Here is a 19,417-nt window from a genome sequence, read left to right on the forward strand (position 1 = left end):
CTCTTCGTCACTACTAAAAAGCAATTTTTGCTATTTGTCATAAAAGTAAGAGATTTAAGACCAGTTTCAATGAAACTTAGCAAATTAGTGTTTAGTGCCAGGGAGAAAAGGAAGCTTTTGGATAAAAATGAACAGCAACCAGATCAAAATGTCAAATAAAAAAGTTCATAAACTTTCGATTTTGTCAAAATGAAGCTTAGCATTCAAGTATCGATTTTTATGGTTCAAGCCATTACAAATCTTATATAAACCATCTGAAAGACCACAAAAATACAGACTGGTTTGTGGGGAATGATTATTTGGGCTTAATTTTTGTCTAGGAAATAAAAACTTAATTATGACTCTTAATAACTGTACTTAAACCAATTTCTTCTTCAAATTCTTTACTGTGTTTAGCCAAAAAAGAAAATACTGATGAATTCTCTCTCTTTGTAAGGTGACTATATTACAGACTATAGTAGCAAGGCAAAACTTTAGGTGCAGATAATAAAACTGAATGGTACAGGGATACCCCTGAGGTAGTATCTGTGGAATAAGGCTTCTAAATGATTTTAAATCAGGTGGCAATACTGTCTAATGTTAACACCAGAAATATGTGTGTGTTTATAAATGTATATGTATACATACAGAGAGAGAGAGGTGTGTGTGTGTAGAGACGGGAGAGAATGAAAGAATGAAAATGGATGTGAATCAAAGCAACCTTTCCTTGGGTTAATTATTTCATCATGAAGATGTGTCCCAACTTCTAAAGAATTTCCTGGTTTGTATTAAAACACACTTCAAAAAGACCATAAAAACTCAAAATTTAGTTGACAGGTTACAACGAGATTCAGAAAAGGACACAGTGAATATAGACTTAGGTGCAATTTCATGCTGGTGATTTTTCTTTTTTAAAATGTAAGCCACTAATATTTAAAGAAAAAACTTTAAACCAAAAGTTGCATATTGATATTATACACAAACTGAAACATAAGTGACTTTTAGCACAGTGTATACATGCTTACATAAACTCAAATAGTTACACATTTAAAACAATTTCCATTTAACATATGAAAGTTCTGAAATACATAAAAGCATTAATACTTCCTATAAAACTACAGTTAGAACATCAATTTGCTACAAGCATATAAAAACATCAAGTGCTTTCTTTGAGTTTCAAGTTTCCTCTCTAAAACACAATCTTGCTCATAGATATATAGACCTTCCCCAATAATCAGTATGGACTTTTTTTTTTCTCAAGAGGTTTATTTTCCAGGTACATTATAAGCTCAAGAAAACGGACCCAACAATAATGCAATATAATTATGTCATAACAACTTAATTGCACATAATGCTTTAAAGTAGGTTTGGATGAAGTTCTCAAACACTTTGGTATATGTTCCTTAGGGACTTCTATTAGAAATAATGTAAATTAAAAGTCCCTCCAATCCCCATTTTACTTTAAAATGGATAAGTCTTTGGTTAAAGTTCTACATTTTGGGCATTATCATCAATTAAAATGGTCCCCAAACCAATAAATGGTACTGATGTATTATTAGTTCACAAGACTTCATTTAACCTGTTTCTGATGTAGTGGGAGGCTATAGATATTAATTTACTATAACATGTCATTGACAGTTTCAATGTTTCACTTACAAGCAGAGAAATCAACAGGTTTATTATTTCTCTGTTAGTTGTTATAACCTAAACTGTACAGTAATTTGCAATAACTATAGATACTGTTCCACAGTATATGTGATTATGATTGGAAAGATGTAGAGCATTAAATTTAGAGTTAGCTTATTCTGCTAAGTCAATGTTAGACTGTACAGTAACTCTGCATTAACTATAGTAGATTGTCAGTTAATGCTTATTTAAAAACCCCAAACCATTCCATTTATAAGAGAAATTGTTGCAAATGTATAAAACAGCAGATATACAAGGAGAACACCAAACATACTTTATTAGCACAAAAAAGCAGCCATAACAAGGCACAGCAAGCAGAAACATACATTAGCAGTCAAAAGGTTAGTGTTGCATACAAATATAGCTTTTTCTTTTTTGTAGCCTTGGCAATAGCCAGAGGGATGTAAAATAACATTCTGTAGCAGCAGGTAAGGAAACTATGGAGCACTCACCGGTGGTACAGAGCACATTAACAAAAAGACACAAGAATGGATTTGGCTACTTTAGTGCAAAATGTCTAGGACAGAACTGTAAATTCAGTTCAATTACTAAGAAGCAAACACTAGAACTTGATATAACTTCCAAAAGAGTTCACTCAAGTAGTATTACATATTATTCTAAGTGACAAAAAGGTGCTAATTAAAGTTATTTACAGATACAATGGTTGTACAGTACCTTTTAAATCTGCAATTTAGGTTTCAGATTTTCCGTTAAGAATTAACTGCACTGAAATTCTATAAATTATACTTAAGTAATTCAGCTATAAGAGTTTACAACAAAGAGATAAATACTGCCATCCAAATTATTAATTACAGTTTAACAATCTCAGCATTAGCAACCACTGTAGTTACTATTATCTGACTTGTCTGGGCATCTTCTACTCTCATTTTCTTCCTGGTTCACAAACTCATGATGGGCACAGGAAAAGATCCAACTTTTATGAAACAATTAGACTGCATATGTCAACTTAAAAAAAAATCACACACAAGACACTACGTTGCAGCAGCTATTCAAATATCTGTTTTAAGTTAAAGCACTCATTAAAAAATTAATACCTAGGGCCTTTAAATAAAATCCTACTACTAACTTCCTAAGTCTGAAATTTTAAGAACTATTTAGAAAACCTGGTTTACTTAACAGTACCTTTTGCAGAAGAGAAAAGGAGTCTGACTATAAACTACATCAACACTTAAGTGAACTGCACTATGCCCTTGTGGCCAGAAAATTGCATTTGTTTTTCTAAAAGGAAGGCAGTCTTTTATTTTTTGGACTTCCAAAGCTTGATTTATAGTAACTACAAACATCACTACTTTTGGAAGGTTATAGAAAAACTCTTAGAAAAAATAATTTCAAACATTAGTCACACTGTTGAAATACTCATCCAATATTAATAATTTGTTCTTTGCTAAGAAATAGAATTCTTTGTAGCAAATGCCCCACAGTTGCCTCACTCAGTTACTACGGCCATTAAAAATCAAACTGTTAGCTAAGTCAGCAAAATGTTTTTGTAGTCTTACTGAACACCTGTAGCTCTATCCTCTGTTGTTCCAATAGGCACCACGTTTATTTGAATAAGTAACAGCAGACTGCATCTGACAGACACTAACATAAGCTTACATACTGTATGAAAAAACCTAGCACTGATATGTGTGCTTGCTATAGGTGTACTGTCTGACGCACATGAAAGCAGACCTAGTTAACACCCTCTGGGGGCAGGAGCGTTTACTTTGCCTTGACTGGTTCTCTTTCTAACCAGCGAACCCTAACTTTTTGTTTATAATGATACTCTTTTAAAAAATCCTGTAACATTGATGGTAAAGGGAGCCCATCAATTCCATCATATGTAGTGCACCTGCAGATTACTGCACGACAGATATACTGCAGGCTAAAAGGAAAAGTCCTATTGAGTGATATGGTAAGCAATGGTTCAAAAAACATGCAAGAACTGGGATCTTTATAATGTTCTAAAAGTCCGGTTACAGTGGAGGAGTGAAATACACACGGGTCGTGTGCATCAAAACTAAAGTTGTGATTCCACTGTTCGATTCGGGCATGCAGGGATCTGTTGTAACGGCGGAAGCTCACAGAGAAGAGGTAGTCCTCCTGCGCAGAGTCCCTGAGCAAAAATGTGCCTTCAGGCTTCCCTTCGAGAAGGGCTTCTGCTTCATAACGGTCCATCACTCCCCAGTAACAGGGATTCCCTGTAATCTGAAGCAAATCTGGCACGAGGCAGTGTATGTAATCAATCTGTGTGTGGACTTTCCAAGCTCCCTGTCTGCTAACATGGGCATGGCTGTCTCCAGATACCTGCCGCTGCTTCTGCCTCCGTGACTGCAAACACAGGGTGGTTGTATCCTCTTCCGAGTCACAATTAGTTTGTGGAATTGCAGAACTGTCCCCACTTATTTCAGTCATTCCAGGAGCTAACTTTGGTCCCAGTTTATATAATGGATTAACCTGTGCAGTAGCTTCAAATGTATGTATTTGTGCATTGGGAGGGGGATCAACCCCTTCTTCAATACTAAGCCGTCTTCTCTCTCTGAGCCTATCTTCTTCATCTTCTGTAGAAACCAAAGATGGATCAAAGGTATCAAAAAATGTTGAATGTGGGCTCACAGGAGCTGTATGCTGTTTAATCAAATGCCATTTTTGGGCTAAATCTGAGCCAGCAGGAAAAGGGCATTTCTCAAGCATTAGTTCAGAAAGATGTATTTTTCTTTTATTGGAAAAGAGAGGTTTTGACTGCTTGTTGTAAGTTCTCATGGGAAAACACAAGCCCACAGTATCCTGCAACCTCTGTCTCAGAGAGCGACTGCCTACGGTTCTGCTGGAAACACTGTCCATGTCGTGTACAGAGCTTACACCATAGCGCCTCTCTCTCCTTTGAAGTCCACTTCGAGTTCTACCAAACTTTTTATCAGTATCCAATGAACTTTGGGTCTTTGTAGAACAGGAATGTTTTTTCTTTCCACCCCATGGAGCATGTCGAGAATAGGAATCCCTTCGTGCAAGTCTTGTTCCTGGAGTAACACAAGACTCATTATCCTTTTCAATGCTTATTTCAACAATTTGAGGGATTTCAGTGGCACAATTTTGGTTTCTCCTTGAAGAATTCTTTGAAGGGCTTAATCCTAATTGTAAGGCAACATTTTCTCTTAAGGGACTGCTTTGCTGCTGAGGAGCTGAGTCTACTATACTGATGTTTTTCTCTTTGACAGACAAACACCTGTTGGAATTCATGTCCACACTTTCACCACGGCTTCCTCCCTCATGACTGAAGAGATTTTGACACCTGTATTTGAAGTTATTCCACATTTTCCCCACTTTATCCATTGATTATAAGATCTAAAGGCAAAATAGGAAAAGGAGAAAAATGAATTAATCGAAGTGGCATGTGAAGATAGAAAAGGCAGTACCCACTCCCCTTCTCATTAGGAATCTCAGTGATCCTGGTCAAGAACTTGCCTCACGTTGCCCTGAAGGGATGAGGCAAACATTCTGTTTGGCAGGAGGAAGGCCACCAGGCCCTGCAGTGGCACTGACCTTGTTCAAGCCAGTCCTCACTTCCCATTTTCTTTCAGGTAAAATACTCTGAACTCAGGTGAACGGAAATAAACCCTCTTAATTAAACTCTGGTTTCTTTTTCTTGTGCATCAACCTAATTTCATGATCACATTGTTTTCTGTCTCCTTACTTTGAATATTACAAAGACAAAATATGTTCTGTGTTGTTGAAACATACCTGTATTCAACTCTTCAAAAGTTACAACCAGGACCACGTTTGTGTAACACATTAAAATTAGTTCAAAAACCTTTGAGCAGTAGCAATCTATGCAATTTCACTTATCAGCCCCTTTCCTGCTGTTCTAAAGTTTACAGCTTAGTCATTTATAAAAATCCCGTATTTTCCCTCCCCATCCTACAATGTATCAAATTTTATCTATGATTTTGAAGAAGCAGTTTGAATAGAAAGTAAAATAGGAATAAAGAGAATGTAATATTTAGAAAAGGTGTCTTTAAGCTTCCCAATTCTTAATCCTGAAAGAGCTTGGAAATAATAGAGTAACAGAAAAGAAGCTACGATTATTGCTATAGTTATTAACAAAACAAAAAACATGTAATTTGGCATCTTTATTCTTGCTCCTTAAAAAAAAAAATCTAAAGCAGTTTATGGCACTTTACAAATTCTTTTAAGACTATATAGACAAGTATACTGTCTAATTCAGTAACCTGAAAGTCAACATTACAAGAAATGGAAAAACTTAAAATTCAACTGGCTTTATCATATCTTGATAACAAAAAACTTTTCTCAAAAGGTCTCTGTTTCTATTTTGCCATTTAATAAATATGGCAATTTTAATTTTCTTAATTTTTTGTTCATATTTATCATCTCATTATGCACTATTCTTAAGTTTGGCATCAGTTTTGAAAAACTATTTATTTATTTTTTTGAGACAGGGTCTCATTCTGTTGCCCTGGCTAGAGTGAGTGTCATGGCGTCAGCCTAGCTCACAGCAACCTCAAACTCCTGGGCTCAAGCGATCCTCCTGCCTCAGCCTCCCGAGTAGCTGGGACTACAGGCATGCGCCACCATGCCTGGCTAATTTTTTCTATATATTTTTAGTTGTCCAGATAATTTTTCTATTTTTTTTAGTAGAGACGGGGTCTCGCTCTTGCTCAGGCTGGTCTTGAACTTCCTGAGCTCAAACAATTCGCCCGCCTCGGCCTCCCAGAGTGCTAGGATTACAGGCGTGAGCCACCGCACCCGGCCCCTAAGTATTTTTTCTTATAGTGGTGAAAGTCATTCCGTAACTTTGACTAATTCTCTTTGTCATAAATACCTGTGTTGTTAAGAAGCTGACCTGGGTCAAGAGAACAATACAGAATAAACTTTCTTCAAATGAATTATGTATCTTCCCCTTATTTTCTTTCAGAAAGGGCTCTTGGACTACTGGTAACACCAACAGAGAGAATTAATGTCTGTGATATCATGAAATGTATTTCAGATCATTAATTCTTTATTAAAAACATACTGTAGGCACATGGGAAGTTCACACAGTAGTTGGTATATATTTTAATGAATTTACTATCACATGGAACTATTAAATCTCATTAACGTCGATCTTAGAACATTTTGTTTTCTCCCTCTTGCAAAAAAAACTTTTTTTTTTGAGGCTTATACCATTTGAATTGCACATGCCTTGTTATCACTTCTTCTTACATAAAGATTTCAGTTCCTTGCTCACAGTCCTGTTATTATAGCCTGATTCCTGCCACATTCCTGGTGACTCCATTATCTTTATAGATGTACTCTTCCAATAGCCTAACCCCTTCATATTCCAGTTTCTTCCTTCTCATTTCTCTTATTTTAAAGTTGCTTTTTATTTTTACCTAATTCATATATTTATGCTTTCAAGGTCAAATACTAATACAAGTCTTCTAACAAAAAACAGCACCCAGCACACCCTTCCCATCCTTGATTCCCACTTTATTACTTTAAATTCCTCATCATTTCTAGGTAACATGTTCATATTGCCATTTGTTGATTTTTCAGTTTTGACATTATCTACTGACTTCATACTACGGAAGATAATGGTTTTAGATTTTTTTTTTTTTTTTAACCATAGTCTCAATATCCATTTCTCCTTACCCCTCCTCCCCAAAACAGTTAAAATCACATTTTTTGGTTAAATTAATATCCAGTGTTTTCACTATGACCATGTGAATATTGTGTGCAGTTAAGCTATTTTTCTTTTCTTGTACATTTCTTTTTCCTAGCATATATTGCCTCTTTTTTGTTTGCTTTGTTTTCTCTGTATTACATTTTTTCACAAATTCTTTAACAGGATTGTAAAACAACTCTCAATGAGGTCAACACTGCTACACTATGTAGTCCTGTGACTTTCCTGCACTACCATTTGGGAATTCCCTTTACCTCTCGTGAAAATGTTCTATTTTATCTTCATTTTAAAATTGTTTCAGAATAAAATTCTAGGTTTGAAATAACTTATCCTTAGAATTTTAAGGGCATTGTTTTCTACCTTCTGGTGTGTAGCTGTTGAAAAGATCAATACAATGCCAATTCCCAGTCTTCTGTATGTGACCTATTTTTATTTTCTGAAAAAATGTAGCTTCTTCTGCTTCTCCTCAGTGTGGCCTTTTTTTCATTCATTGTCCTGGGCCTTCTCAATGTCTTCCCCACTGCCCTCCTCCCTTCCTTGTAAAAGTCCTTTTCATTAGACCCCAGACCTAAGATAGATCTTTTGATTATCTTGCATTTTCTATTTTGCATTTCCTTTCTTTTTCTACTTGATGATAAATTTCTTCAGATTCACTTTCTAACACATCTATTACAGTTATAACCTCCTATCACAATTTTAATTTCCAAGACCATTTTCTTGTTCTCTAAATGTTCAGTTTAATAGCATCCTATTCTAGTTTCCCATATGCAGTATCTCATTTCTCTGAGGATGCAAACTTTTAAAATGTTTCTTCCTTTTTTTCTTAAATATATAAATCAACACCTTAAATATTTTTATCTGTTTCTTCTCAGTACCTTTTTCTCTCCTTGAATCTTTAAATGTGTTTTTCATTTTAGAGGCTTTCACAAGTGCCTGATGATCCCTGGCTGCCCATTAACATTAAAATATTGATTAGGAGAGGAGCTCTGTCTGTCTGAACTAGTAGGGCTTGTCAACTGGCTGGATTTACCACAGGGTGATGAAGCAATGAGTTGGCTCGTATATTAGGGGATCCCTACAAGTCAGTACCAATAAGCTTTGTCTCTTGGCTGGTGAATTATCCCAGAGAGAAATGTTCCAATCTCTTATCTAGGACATATACACCTGACTGCTGTGTTCTGAGGACAGGGAAAGGGGAATGGTGAGGTTTCAACTTCAATAGTCATACTTTCACTTAGCCCCTTTATTTAGTCCCTGCTTTTCAAAAGGTGTCCTTATTTTCCAAAGATATCCCAACTTTACCTATGACTGAACCTCTCAGGTTAAATTTCTCGAAGTTCTAAACCTCTAGTTTTACCCAAGGTAAAGGAAGAATGGTCTCCTGGCTGCTCAGGGAAAAGGGCACGTGGGAGTCTGACACACACAGATTTTCAGCCACTCCTGCCCTTACCTTCTGAAGGAACTGGTTCTTCTAATTTCTGAGTCAGCAGTAAAAACTGGTTTGCTGCTTTTCAACATCCTCCTTTGCTGGCACTTAGATTAGCCTTTTCAGTTCTGTTACTTTCTTGCTACCTGCTTCTACCAAAAATTCATTGACCAGTCTGGCCTACTTCTGTCTGCTCTCCTGCTTTCTACTTGTGGGTTTATGACTTACTTATACCTTTTTAAAATTAAATGCCAATGCTGAATTTGACATATTTAACTGGAAAGTCCCCTTTTTACTGTTAAAGAAAATGAATGTTACCATACAAAAGTCCCTCTCCTCGAATGAGGGATCCACATCATAACCCTGGCTGCATATTATCATCATCATTTAAAATACATGATGGACAGGCTCCCTCTCAAAGACATTCTGGTTTAAGAGAGATTCTGGACACTGCTATTTTTTAAAAGTTCTCAATGGGAGCTCTAAGAGAGATAAGTAAAAGGATGCTGCTTAGTAGTCTCTTCTTATTTTTGCCATGTAAAAGCAGGCCTGCAGAATCTCAGGAGAGACAGTCTAGAGCAGTGCCTCTTAAACAATCAGCTATGAAGAGCCATTTATGGTTTTTTTTTTTTATTTTGTAGAACAATTCTTTTGTAAGACATAATAAGAATTACTAGAAAAATGAAATGTAAAAAAACGACATGAGTGCCAAATTTTATTCGATTAAACAGACAGCAAATAACCATCAAATTGCTATCAAATACTCTAAATGCTTATTTTCAATTTCTATATTTAACTTGTCACAGAGTGGTAACAAACTGCAGACTGGCACCAGCTCATACACCATACTTTGAGTATCTCTGGTCTGAGCTATGCTGTCCAATTCATGTGGCTTTTGAGTCCTTGAATTGCAGCTTGTACACATATAGAAATAATAATAGTTTGGATATAATTTGTTAAATATATTATTAAAATTAGTTTCATCTTTTTACTTTTTAAATGCAGGTACCAGAAAATTTTAAATTACATATATGGTTCAGGTTATATTTCTATTGGATACTACTGATTTAGAGTAAGGGACACCAAACTATAGCCTGAGTGCCAAATCTGACCTGGGGCCTATTTTTGTAGGGACTCCAGCTAAGAATGGTTTTATATTTTTTAAGGCTTTAGAAAAGCCCCAAACCCTGCAAAGAACATTTGACAGAGACCACATGTAGTTGCAAAGCCTAAAATATTTTCTATCTGTCCCCATTCAGAAAAAGTCTGACCCTAGTCTAGAGTATGTATTAATAAGATAAACGAACCATACCACTCTACATGCTAGAAGAGCCATATTCGAGAAGTCCAGAAGTCTAACTCTCTTCTCCATGTTTATATGATAAATTTTGTAGCTATCTGAAGATATTTGTCTGACAAGCAAATTATACCTGAAAAATGACTTTTAGAAAGTGACCAAACCTAAAACCACTCATCTCCTTATACAGCTTTTTATAAGTTGTATGAATGAGTAGGACATGCAGAAAATGTTTGTACCTGCCAGGACACAGAAGGCAGTTTCCAACACTGAAGCCTTGGTTCAGTTTTTCAGAGCATGAAATTTAGTTATTTCTCTATTTCTAATCTGGGAGAATGTTATCATATTGCATTGTGACAAAATATTCTAATTTAAAGAAAGGTTATTATACTTCCACACTCCTGGGGAAAGAAAGTGCATTTTGCTTGACGTGGGGTAACATGGGCAGCTGTAACAGTGGGAAGGAAAAAGTACTGACCATGATTCATAGACTAGTCCACGTAAGAATAAGGAAGGCATTTCAACTATCTTAATATTTACAATGTCAGGTTTGAGATTCTTTTGTTTTGCTGTTAAATTTTTGGAAATGTGTTTAAGATAAAGCTGACATTCTTAGAGATCTAAATCACAACTGTATTACTTTATAGTTTTATATAAAGTTATAGAAGGCTAAAAAAAAGTGTTCAATTTCTATTGTATTGATTCCAGAAAGAAAATTTATCATCCATTACAATCTTTTACATTTCTACACGTTTACCTATCCTTAAAACTATCCAAAGCAAATTTCTAAAAAATAACTCCTTTCCCCAAGGAATCATAATTTAAAACTGGTTTTATAATGCTTTTTTAAGTTAAATGGCTTTTGTTGAAAAATTATATTTAACTGGATAAGCTATAAATTAGAAATATGAAGAGTTAGGTCAAACTCCATTACCACAAAAATTTACATATATAAAAAAACTAAAAAGCATAGTCAATGGCTCTTCTTAATGCCAAATAGCATATGTTGCAAACTTTACACAAAATAATTGAAATAGTATTAATGAAACTTAACCCATACTTTATGAGAAATAAATTAAATTCAATACGTTTTAAGAGGATATTGCATGCCGTATGAAGTAGAGAAAGAATATGGCCCAACTCAAACCCCTCCCCACTGTTCAACCTATCTAGAATACTTAGCCATGATAACACCTTGCCAATAAAAAGTCATTCAGTTATATAACAAATATTGGGACACATGGGCTGATTACAGTATTTCTGTGTCAAATTCAGGTACAACAATAGGCAGTTTAGGAGACTGAAGTTTTGACTGATATTTTGGTGGCATTTCAATAATTTTTAGGAAAGGATAACACAATGTTTTACAATAAGACTGACCCAGAATTCCAGGGATGCATGGCTGTTATAGACATAGCTCCTTAAAAGAACCTGAGAATCATCTGGTCGTTAGAAAACTGTTTATTTATAATTATTGTTTACATACCATATTGTGACATGGTCTACATTATCCAAAATGATGGCTATTTATCCTTTATACTGCTATTTGATATTAGGTTGAGCTACATAAAATACAATTATATAAAATTATTTTGTGGGTAAAAATGATCATATAATTCAACCTCAGAGTTATACTATTACAGTGTACATAATTATTAATACACTAGACCATGTACATGTATACTCAAAAAAATGTAGAGTCCTCTGATCTAGCACACCCAGATATTTCTGTTCCCATCAGTTGAGTTATATTTTTATATAGTTATGTTAGGTTCCAAACGTGTTCATGCCATTTATATTATTGTAATTATGTGACTTAATTAAATGTTAATTAAATCTAATGAAATATCGGAGAGTGGGGAGTTTGACTAAGTTGAATGACTTTGAAATACTCGATAGAAGTAAAATACTTAATGCCATTGAATTAGGTATAGGTAATAAAATAGCTCAAAGAAGCGGAAAAAATATTGCAAAGATCTATAAGGATTCTAAACTCAGAATGCATTAGAAGAGTCTAAATGCTTGTTCTATTTAAAAAACTCAAACTGGAATCTTAGGTGATACATTATAGGTATGGTTTCTGCGAAGCAGACAATATGGATCTGCAACTAGCAGACCTACTCCCAAAGAAGAGGCCTTGGCTCCTTAAACAAAACAATACCAAATAAACATACAGTTATATTCTTTAAGTTAAATAAGGTATGTATCCCTTTTTAAGATTTCTTGCTTTATTAGATTTTATAAAAGATAACTGGTCCTGACTCAATAAGAGGTCTTCCTTTCTCAACAATCATTTAATTAAAATGTATAGTAGTGCCAGGATCAAGTAGCACAAAGTCCTAATGATAACAGGGAAACATGACCTAGTTTGGGGGTTAGTGAGCAAGGAATACGTTTCTGGAGAGGTAATATTTCAAAATTTTGTCCTAAGGGATAAGTAGGAATGAATTACTAATGTTCAAAAGGCAGAACGAACAGCATTTACAAAGCCCTGAAGCAGAAATGAGCATGATATGAACAGTGGCTGAAGTTAACACAGTCTAGCAAGTGAGGGGAGGAGTGCCAAGATGAAATAAGAGAGGTAGGCCTTGTAATCCACCATAAGAGAACAAGGATAGCTACTGATACTGCATTGAAGAGTACTGCAGGAGTCCAAGTAAGAGCCTAAGACGGTGATAGCAGAGATGGGTATGAGATGTTTTGAGGTCAAATCTATTGGATCAGTGACTGACTGAAAATGGGGAATGAGAAAGAGGTGTCAAAAATGATGCTAGGTTTCTAGCTTGGGCAAATGGGTGAACAGAGATACTATTTCAGATATAGACACCTAAGAGAGAGAAAAGTTTTAGCAAGTGGGAGTTTGGAGAGAGTTAATGAATTCAATTTAGAAAATGTTGCAGCTGGCCAGGTGCAGTGGCTCACGCCTGTAATTTTAGCTATTCAGGAGGCCATGTTGAGAGAATTGCTTGAGGCCAGGAATTTGAGACCAGCCTGAACAACATAGTGAGACCCCGTTACCTAAAAAAGAAAAAGAAAAAAATTAGCCAGGTGTGGTGGCACTCGCCTGCAGTCCCAGCTATTCAGGAGTTTGAGGGAGAAGGATCGCGTGAGCCCAGGAGTTTGAGGCTACAGTGAGCTATGATCACATCACTGCACCTCAGGCCTGAGCAACAGAGCAAGACTCTTTTCTTAAAAAAAAAAAGAAGGGGGGGGAGGAGGAGGAAGAGGAGAAGGAGGAGGAGGAGGAAGAGAAGGAGGAGGAGGAGGAGGAGAAGAAGAAGAAGAAAATGTTGCAGTTGTGGCTGTCATGGAAACATCTATGTGAACTTTCATTAGTCCATTAATATAGATTGATATAATGGAGCACTATATAGCAGAAATAATAAACTATAATTACGTGTATCAATACAAAACATAATGCTTAAAGGAAGAAATGATAACAGATGAATATATCTATTATAAATCAATTTACCTTTTAAATAAGCAAACCCCAAAATATCATATTTAGCTATATATACATATATAATAAAGATATAAAAGAAAGGATATCAACCAAGTTAGGATAATGGCTGCCTATTGGTGGGGAGGGATACAGAATTAGGAGAGGCACTCAGAAGGCTTTTAAAGCACTGGTCATTTTCTATTTCTTAGTCTGGGTACATGTTTTGTGCCTATTAACTAGTCTTTAGAATGCACTTCAATTTTATACGCTTTTTCCTGTACATGATATACTGCATTAAAAAATTTTAAAAATTATACAGACTACATTTTGAACACAATGTGAATTAATAACCAAATACCAAACAAAGCAACTAAGCATAATAAAATGCTCTTTTAAGTCTTCAGTAAAAGAGAACTTTAGTCATAACTGAAAATGACAGACCTTTTAGAAAATAGATTATTAATGTTTGGGTATAGTTTTCTGCATGGCAATTTGGTGATATTTATCAAAATGCTCTTATTCTTTAACTTGGCAATTACATACTCCAGACAGTTACTCTAAAGAGCAACATTAAACAAAACAACACAAAACAAAATTCTAAACAGGTTTCTCCAAGGTAGTACAGGGCTCAGCAAACATTTTCTATAAAGGGACAGATAGTAAATATTTTAGGCTTTGTGGGCCATACAGGCTCTGTGGCAACTACTGAACTCTTCCATTGGTGCCTGAACGCAGGCACATAATATGTAAATGAATAAGCATGGCTGCACATAAATAAAACTTCATAATTGACCGGTGAAATTTTAATTACATATAAATTTACACTTGTCACAAGATATTATTCTTCTGATTTTTTTTTAACCATTTACAAATGTAAAATCCATACTTAGCTCAATGGGCTGTAGAAAACAAGTGGTGGGCCAGATTTGACCCATGGGCCATAGTTTGCCAACCCCTGATGTAGTACCTCATAAAACCTTAAATATTACATTTACCAAAACTAACAGTCATTCTATGGAACAGTTTGGGGATCAATACTCTTAAGAAGATAAACTTAAGCACATAAAGATAAAGGTATATGGATGATCACTAGACAATAACAGTGATAACATTGGAAATTATTTCTTGTAAAAAGAAAACATACACATATAGAAGAATTATAATACTACATAAACATATTTTAAAAATCTAACCCTCACCTGAAATACTACCACTCAAAGATAATCACTGTTAATATTCAGTGAGCATCTTTCCATAAGCAAAAGCTGTACATAATCTTCTCTTATAATTAAAAAAAACCCCACTCCTCCATGTCTGTATCTATATCCCTTCTTATTTATTATAAAGTGAATTTTTCTTTTTTTAGTTAACTATGTCAGAGATAAGATCAGACCAGTAAAAGAGAAAAATCTCTGGCAATCGTATTTTTTAAAATGATAAATCCAAGAGTCTTTGAAGTGAGCAATAAAACAGACAAACCTCTAGAAAGCTTAAACTTGACAAAAGAGAATAATAATGATTACGGTGATGTCTGTGATGGCAATTTACATTACTGGGGGCTAATCATGTGCCAGACTCTGATACAAGCATTTTACTTTTCCCAACAGCCCTACAAGTAACAATCTCAATTTTATTGAAGTAGAAACTGATACATCTTGAGAGATTAATAACAACCTGGACTTCAGTTTCTTCCATTATTATTAGTCTATTCAGGTTTTCTACCTTTTCTTGAATCAATTTTAGAACTATACGTTAACTCTAAGTCCACGTACTGTAGTGTCATTAATAAATCCTTTAAAGCTTCGAATACATAATTTCTATATCTTTTCAACTACTGTAAAGCACAAAAAAGATGGAATGTGTCTTAAATTATTATACACACCCAGCATAACTCTAACATTAAAATTTGACAAAGGGAGCACATGCATACTCAAAAGACAATTTCTGGCCTATTCCATTTTAATTGTAATGAAACAATACTCTAACCAAAAGAATCCAGAATAAAAAATATATTCGTAGGCCTACTGCGAATGTTTTGGTGTCTCTATGCCTATCTACTTGAAACCTACAACTCTGTGTAGACCTATAACCACTCAGAAGTGTTCTGGTATTGTTGTAATTAATGGGTCTCTATGACTAAGTTCTACTGCTTTTCTAGAATACTACTTTTAACCACACGGTCAGCTAAGAATGTGTTTTGTAACCACATGCCTAATTTCAAGGGATGAAGTTTAAGAAGTTCTCATATTTCTTTCTGCATATTAATATAGTGGTCCATTATTAAAAAGAAAAAAGAAAGTAGAGAACGAAGTTAAGAGTCAAAGAGTCACATGTTACATAGACTCTGCAATAATACCCCCCCAAAAAAGATAATTTAAGGGCTATTTCTTTTTCTAATAAGAAAACAAGTATTTACTTTTGTATTTCTATCTGTAAAATTTTACCCACACAATTCTAACTTCCAGTATTATGTAGGACGGTGTTCCAGGCCTAAGTAGAAATACTATTCTTAGGCCCAAGTCCCATATAGAGACACTGCCTGAGTCTTGCTTAGGGCACCATAATGAAAAGGGCACAGGCAATGAAACAGTCAAACACTTGGGAGGCTGTGGGGGAGGGCTGAATTCCAGTTTTATCGATCAAGAATGTTGTAAACTGGAATGTACTCCATATTTCCGAACCTAAACTTGCCTCCTGGTACAATGAGGATAATATCTACCTTATGGGTTGGATGTGAGGATTAGAAATAATATATATAAAGCCTTTGGCTCACAGGAGACACTTAAGAGAGAGAGGTTTTAAAAATGCTCCCAGCATCTACCATCTCTGGCTTTTCTTTTTAAAAATAATTCTCCATTTCAGTTCTGGTTCATGCCACAAATGTCAGTATCTTCCTATGTACAGTATCTGTCAGACTGAAAGTTCTGTCAATCATCCCAGCTTCTCTATTACTTCCTAGGAAGCACTATGGAAATTTCAGTGTTCTCTGGTGGTTGAAGGTACAGCATAACATAAACCAAGGATAAACTACATCTACAACATAAACTAAGGATAATACAGTGCTGGCCAAGGCCTAGGAATATAATTCATATTCATTTTGGGGGGATTCAAATTCCTTTTTAGTCTATAAAATAATGCCACAATTTAAATTTTACTCTACAGATACCACCCACTAGAGAAGTATAAATCCTAATAAGTTACACTTCATTTTCTATGGGGAAAATATCTTACATAGTATATTAACAAATGTACCATTCATTAAAATGTTCTTACCTGGCCAGCATTATTGGCAGACTGTGGTATAACACAAATAACATGTGCTTTAGATTTAGCAGTACTTAAAATCAAATTCAAGCTCTCACTAAAGTCTCAGCCTTTCCATTTAAAAATAAGAATAATTATCCCTTTCTTACAAGATTTTTTAGGAGGATAACATGACATAAATATAGCTGAGTATTTTAGAGGGGCTCAAAAATGATACCTTCCTATATACGACCAATCCAAAGCAAGAGAAGGTACGTGTTTAGTGATAGTAGCAAAAAGCATGGTTATTTTATGTCTAGGGAGATTATTGGTTAGTCCTGCCTTGATCTCCCACCTCCAAGTAGGTTACTTCAGTTAGGCAAACCAAGCAACTTTACTAAGCATTAAACTGTACATGATTAGTACTGACAGCACTGACTCTACAGATCATGCTTCCCAGAGCACAAAGCTTCCCACAAATCTCCCTTCATACAAAAGGTTAAAAAAGAACCAACAAAGTAAAATAACTCTCAGCTGAGGAATTTCGTAGATAGCTTAATCCATAAAAGAGTCTCTGATTTGGGGAACTACTTAACAGTGAGCTCACTATGATCCCGCTAATAATTTATAAAGAATCTTCAGTTACCAACGGTAAGTGAGCAAATGCAATCTGAACCATTTCTTTCTCTAAGAATGATAACCACTCTCTAACTCCAGCAGTTTAAGTAAAGCATCGCAAGAAATACAAAGACTCTGAGGACTACAATAAAATGTTTATTTGCTAACACCTTCCTTTTACTTTTTATCTAAAACTGTTTAAAATAAATTATCCTTCTAAAAACTTAAAGATACTACTGTCTTCTATGCCAAACTTTAGGTCTGAAGAAAACTAATGGGCTTCAAATAATTTGACAGCTTGTCATGAATCCAAGAAAGAAAGAAAAAAAACCAATCAGGACAACTTTCCTTTTTTTGACCTAAGAAAAAGGGAAAATTTAAACATCTCAGCATTAGTTCACTCTTTAGAAAGATATTTGAGAAGGATACCAGGAGAAGTAAAGGCAAATAAGGATACTTTTTAATCATGTAAGAACACGGATGTAAAGAGAAGCATGTTGACCAAAATTATAGACTAGAAACTCCAAAGTAATACACCTTGGATTTGTTTTTTGAAAGATCATGTAACATACAAATTCATTTTTAAAAAGGGCAATCAAAAAACCATTAGCTTATTAACAGAACTGAAATAAAACCTTACCTATCAAAAGCTGAGAAACAAGTAAGCTGAAAAGATTTTTAAAAATTCATTTTAACGTTTGCCGAGGACCACATGTGGACGACATTATGATAAAGTTCAAGCTCTCACATACGAATACTTAAAGCTCTTGTTCTGTGCATATTTACTCTAAAATGACCCACAATTCAAGCAAACTTTATGCTCTGGACACCAAGTACATAGCAGCTTAGAAACTGCAAATTAGAAGGGGCGAGGGTGTGGTTAGAGAGGAGTGCTATGTGCAAATACACTGACCAGAGCAAGACCAAAGAAACCTTAAGAAGCATAATAACCTGGGACCACAAATTATGGGGACACATACTGTAAGACATAAAAAAGGGAACACAAGGGGACATAAAACAAAGATTTAAAAGAGACCATTATGAACTATAAGCAAATAAAATTTAGAAGAAATGACTAGATTTTTAGAAAAACAGAAATTACCAAAACTGACTCAAGAGTAATTAAAAATCAATAACCCATAACCTTTAAAGTCTTTGAATCAGTAATTAAAAATCTTTGCACAAGGGGCCAGACATGGTGGCTCACGGCTGAAATCCCAGCACTTTGAGAGGCCAAGGCAGGAGGATCGCTTGAGGCCAAGAGTTTGAGACCAGCCTGGGCAACATAGCCAAGACAATCATCTCTACAAAAAAAATTTTTTAAATGCACCTATAGTCCCTGCTACTTGGGAGGCTGAGGCAGGAGGATCCCTTAAGCCCAGGAGTTCAAGGAAGCGATGAGTTATGATTACACCACTGCATTCCAACCTGGGCAACAGAGAGGGACCCTATCTCTCTCTCAAAAAAATAAATAAATAAAATAAAATAAAATTTTGCACAAGGAAAACACCAACACAGGCAAGATGTTCTAGGCAAAAGAAGCCAATCTGAACAACTCTGATTTCTAATCACTGATGACTACAGCAAGAGGTCAAAAGAGATGTAATAGCCAGCTTAGTAAGGCAAGAAAAAGAAAGGCATATAAATTGGAAAAGAGGAAATAAAACAGACCATTTTCTGATGACATGATTGTCCACATAGAAAACTCGAAGGAATCTTCAAAAAAGAAAAAAAAAATCCCAAAAACCCTAAACTAAAAATGAGTTCAGGAGGATCACAGGAAATAAGATCAACACACAAAAATCAATCACGTAACTATATACTGTACTAACAATAAAGATGTGGAAACCAAAATTAAAGAGATGCAACAAAGAATATGACCTTAAGGGTAAGCAGACAGCCTGGTAAGATATTTCTTTCAAATTATTTCCTTAGAAGGAGTTCTAAACTTCTCTATGCTCTGAAAGGAGGAGATTTGAATGGCAGGGGATAAAATATGCTAGATATCCTACAGTTACCACTGCCTTTACAGTTACCCTGGGGAGT

The 19,417-nt window shown here is 35.1% G+C and overlaps 1 protein-coding gene across 2 annotated transcripts in view; it reads right to left on the minus strand.

Moving 5' to 3' along the window:
- Positions 1-786: 786 nt before the first annotated feature.
- Positions 787-19,417, minus strand: part of SOCS5 (suppressor of cytokine signaling 5) — a 59,809-nt gene continuing 41,178 nt past the window's right edge. For both annotated transcript variants that reach the window (XM_012653876.1, XM_012653875.1), the window contains exon 2: positions 787-5,010. In XM_012653876.1, the coding sequence (XP_012509330.1) occupies positions 3,388-4,998 (1,611 nt within the window). In that variant the 5' untranslated portion in view covers positions 4,999-5,010 and the 3' untranslated portion in view covers positions 787-3,387. The remainder of the gene's footprint in view (positions 5,011-19,417) is intronic.

The sequence above is a fragment of the Propithecus coquereli genome, unplaced genomic scaffold (genome assembly GCF_000956105.1).
Source record: "Propithecus coquereli isolate 6110/MARCELLA unplaced genomic scaffold, Pcoq_1.0 Scaffold43, whole genome shotgun sequence".
Taxonomy (NCBI): domain Eukaryota; kingdom Metazoa; phylum Chordata; class Mammalia; order Primates; family Indriidae; genus Propithecus; species Propithecus coquereli.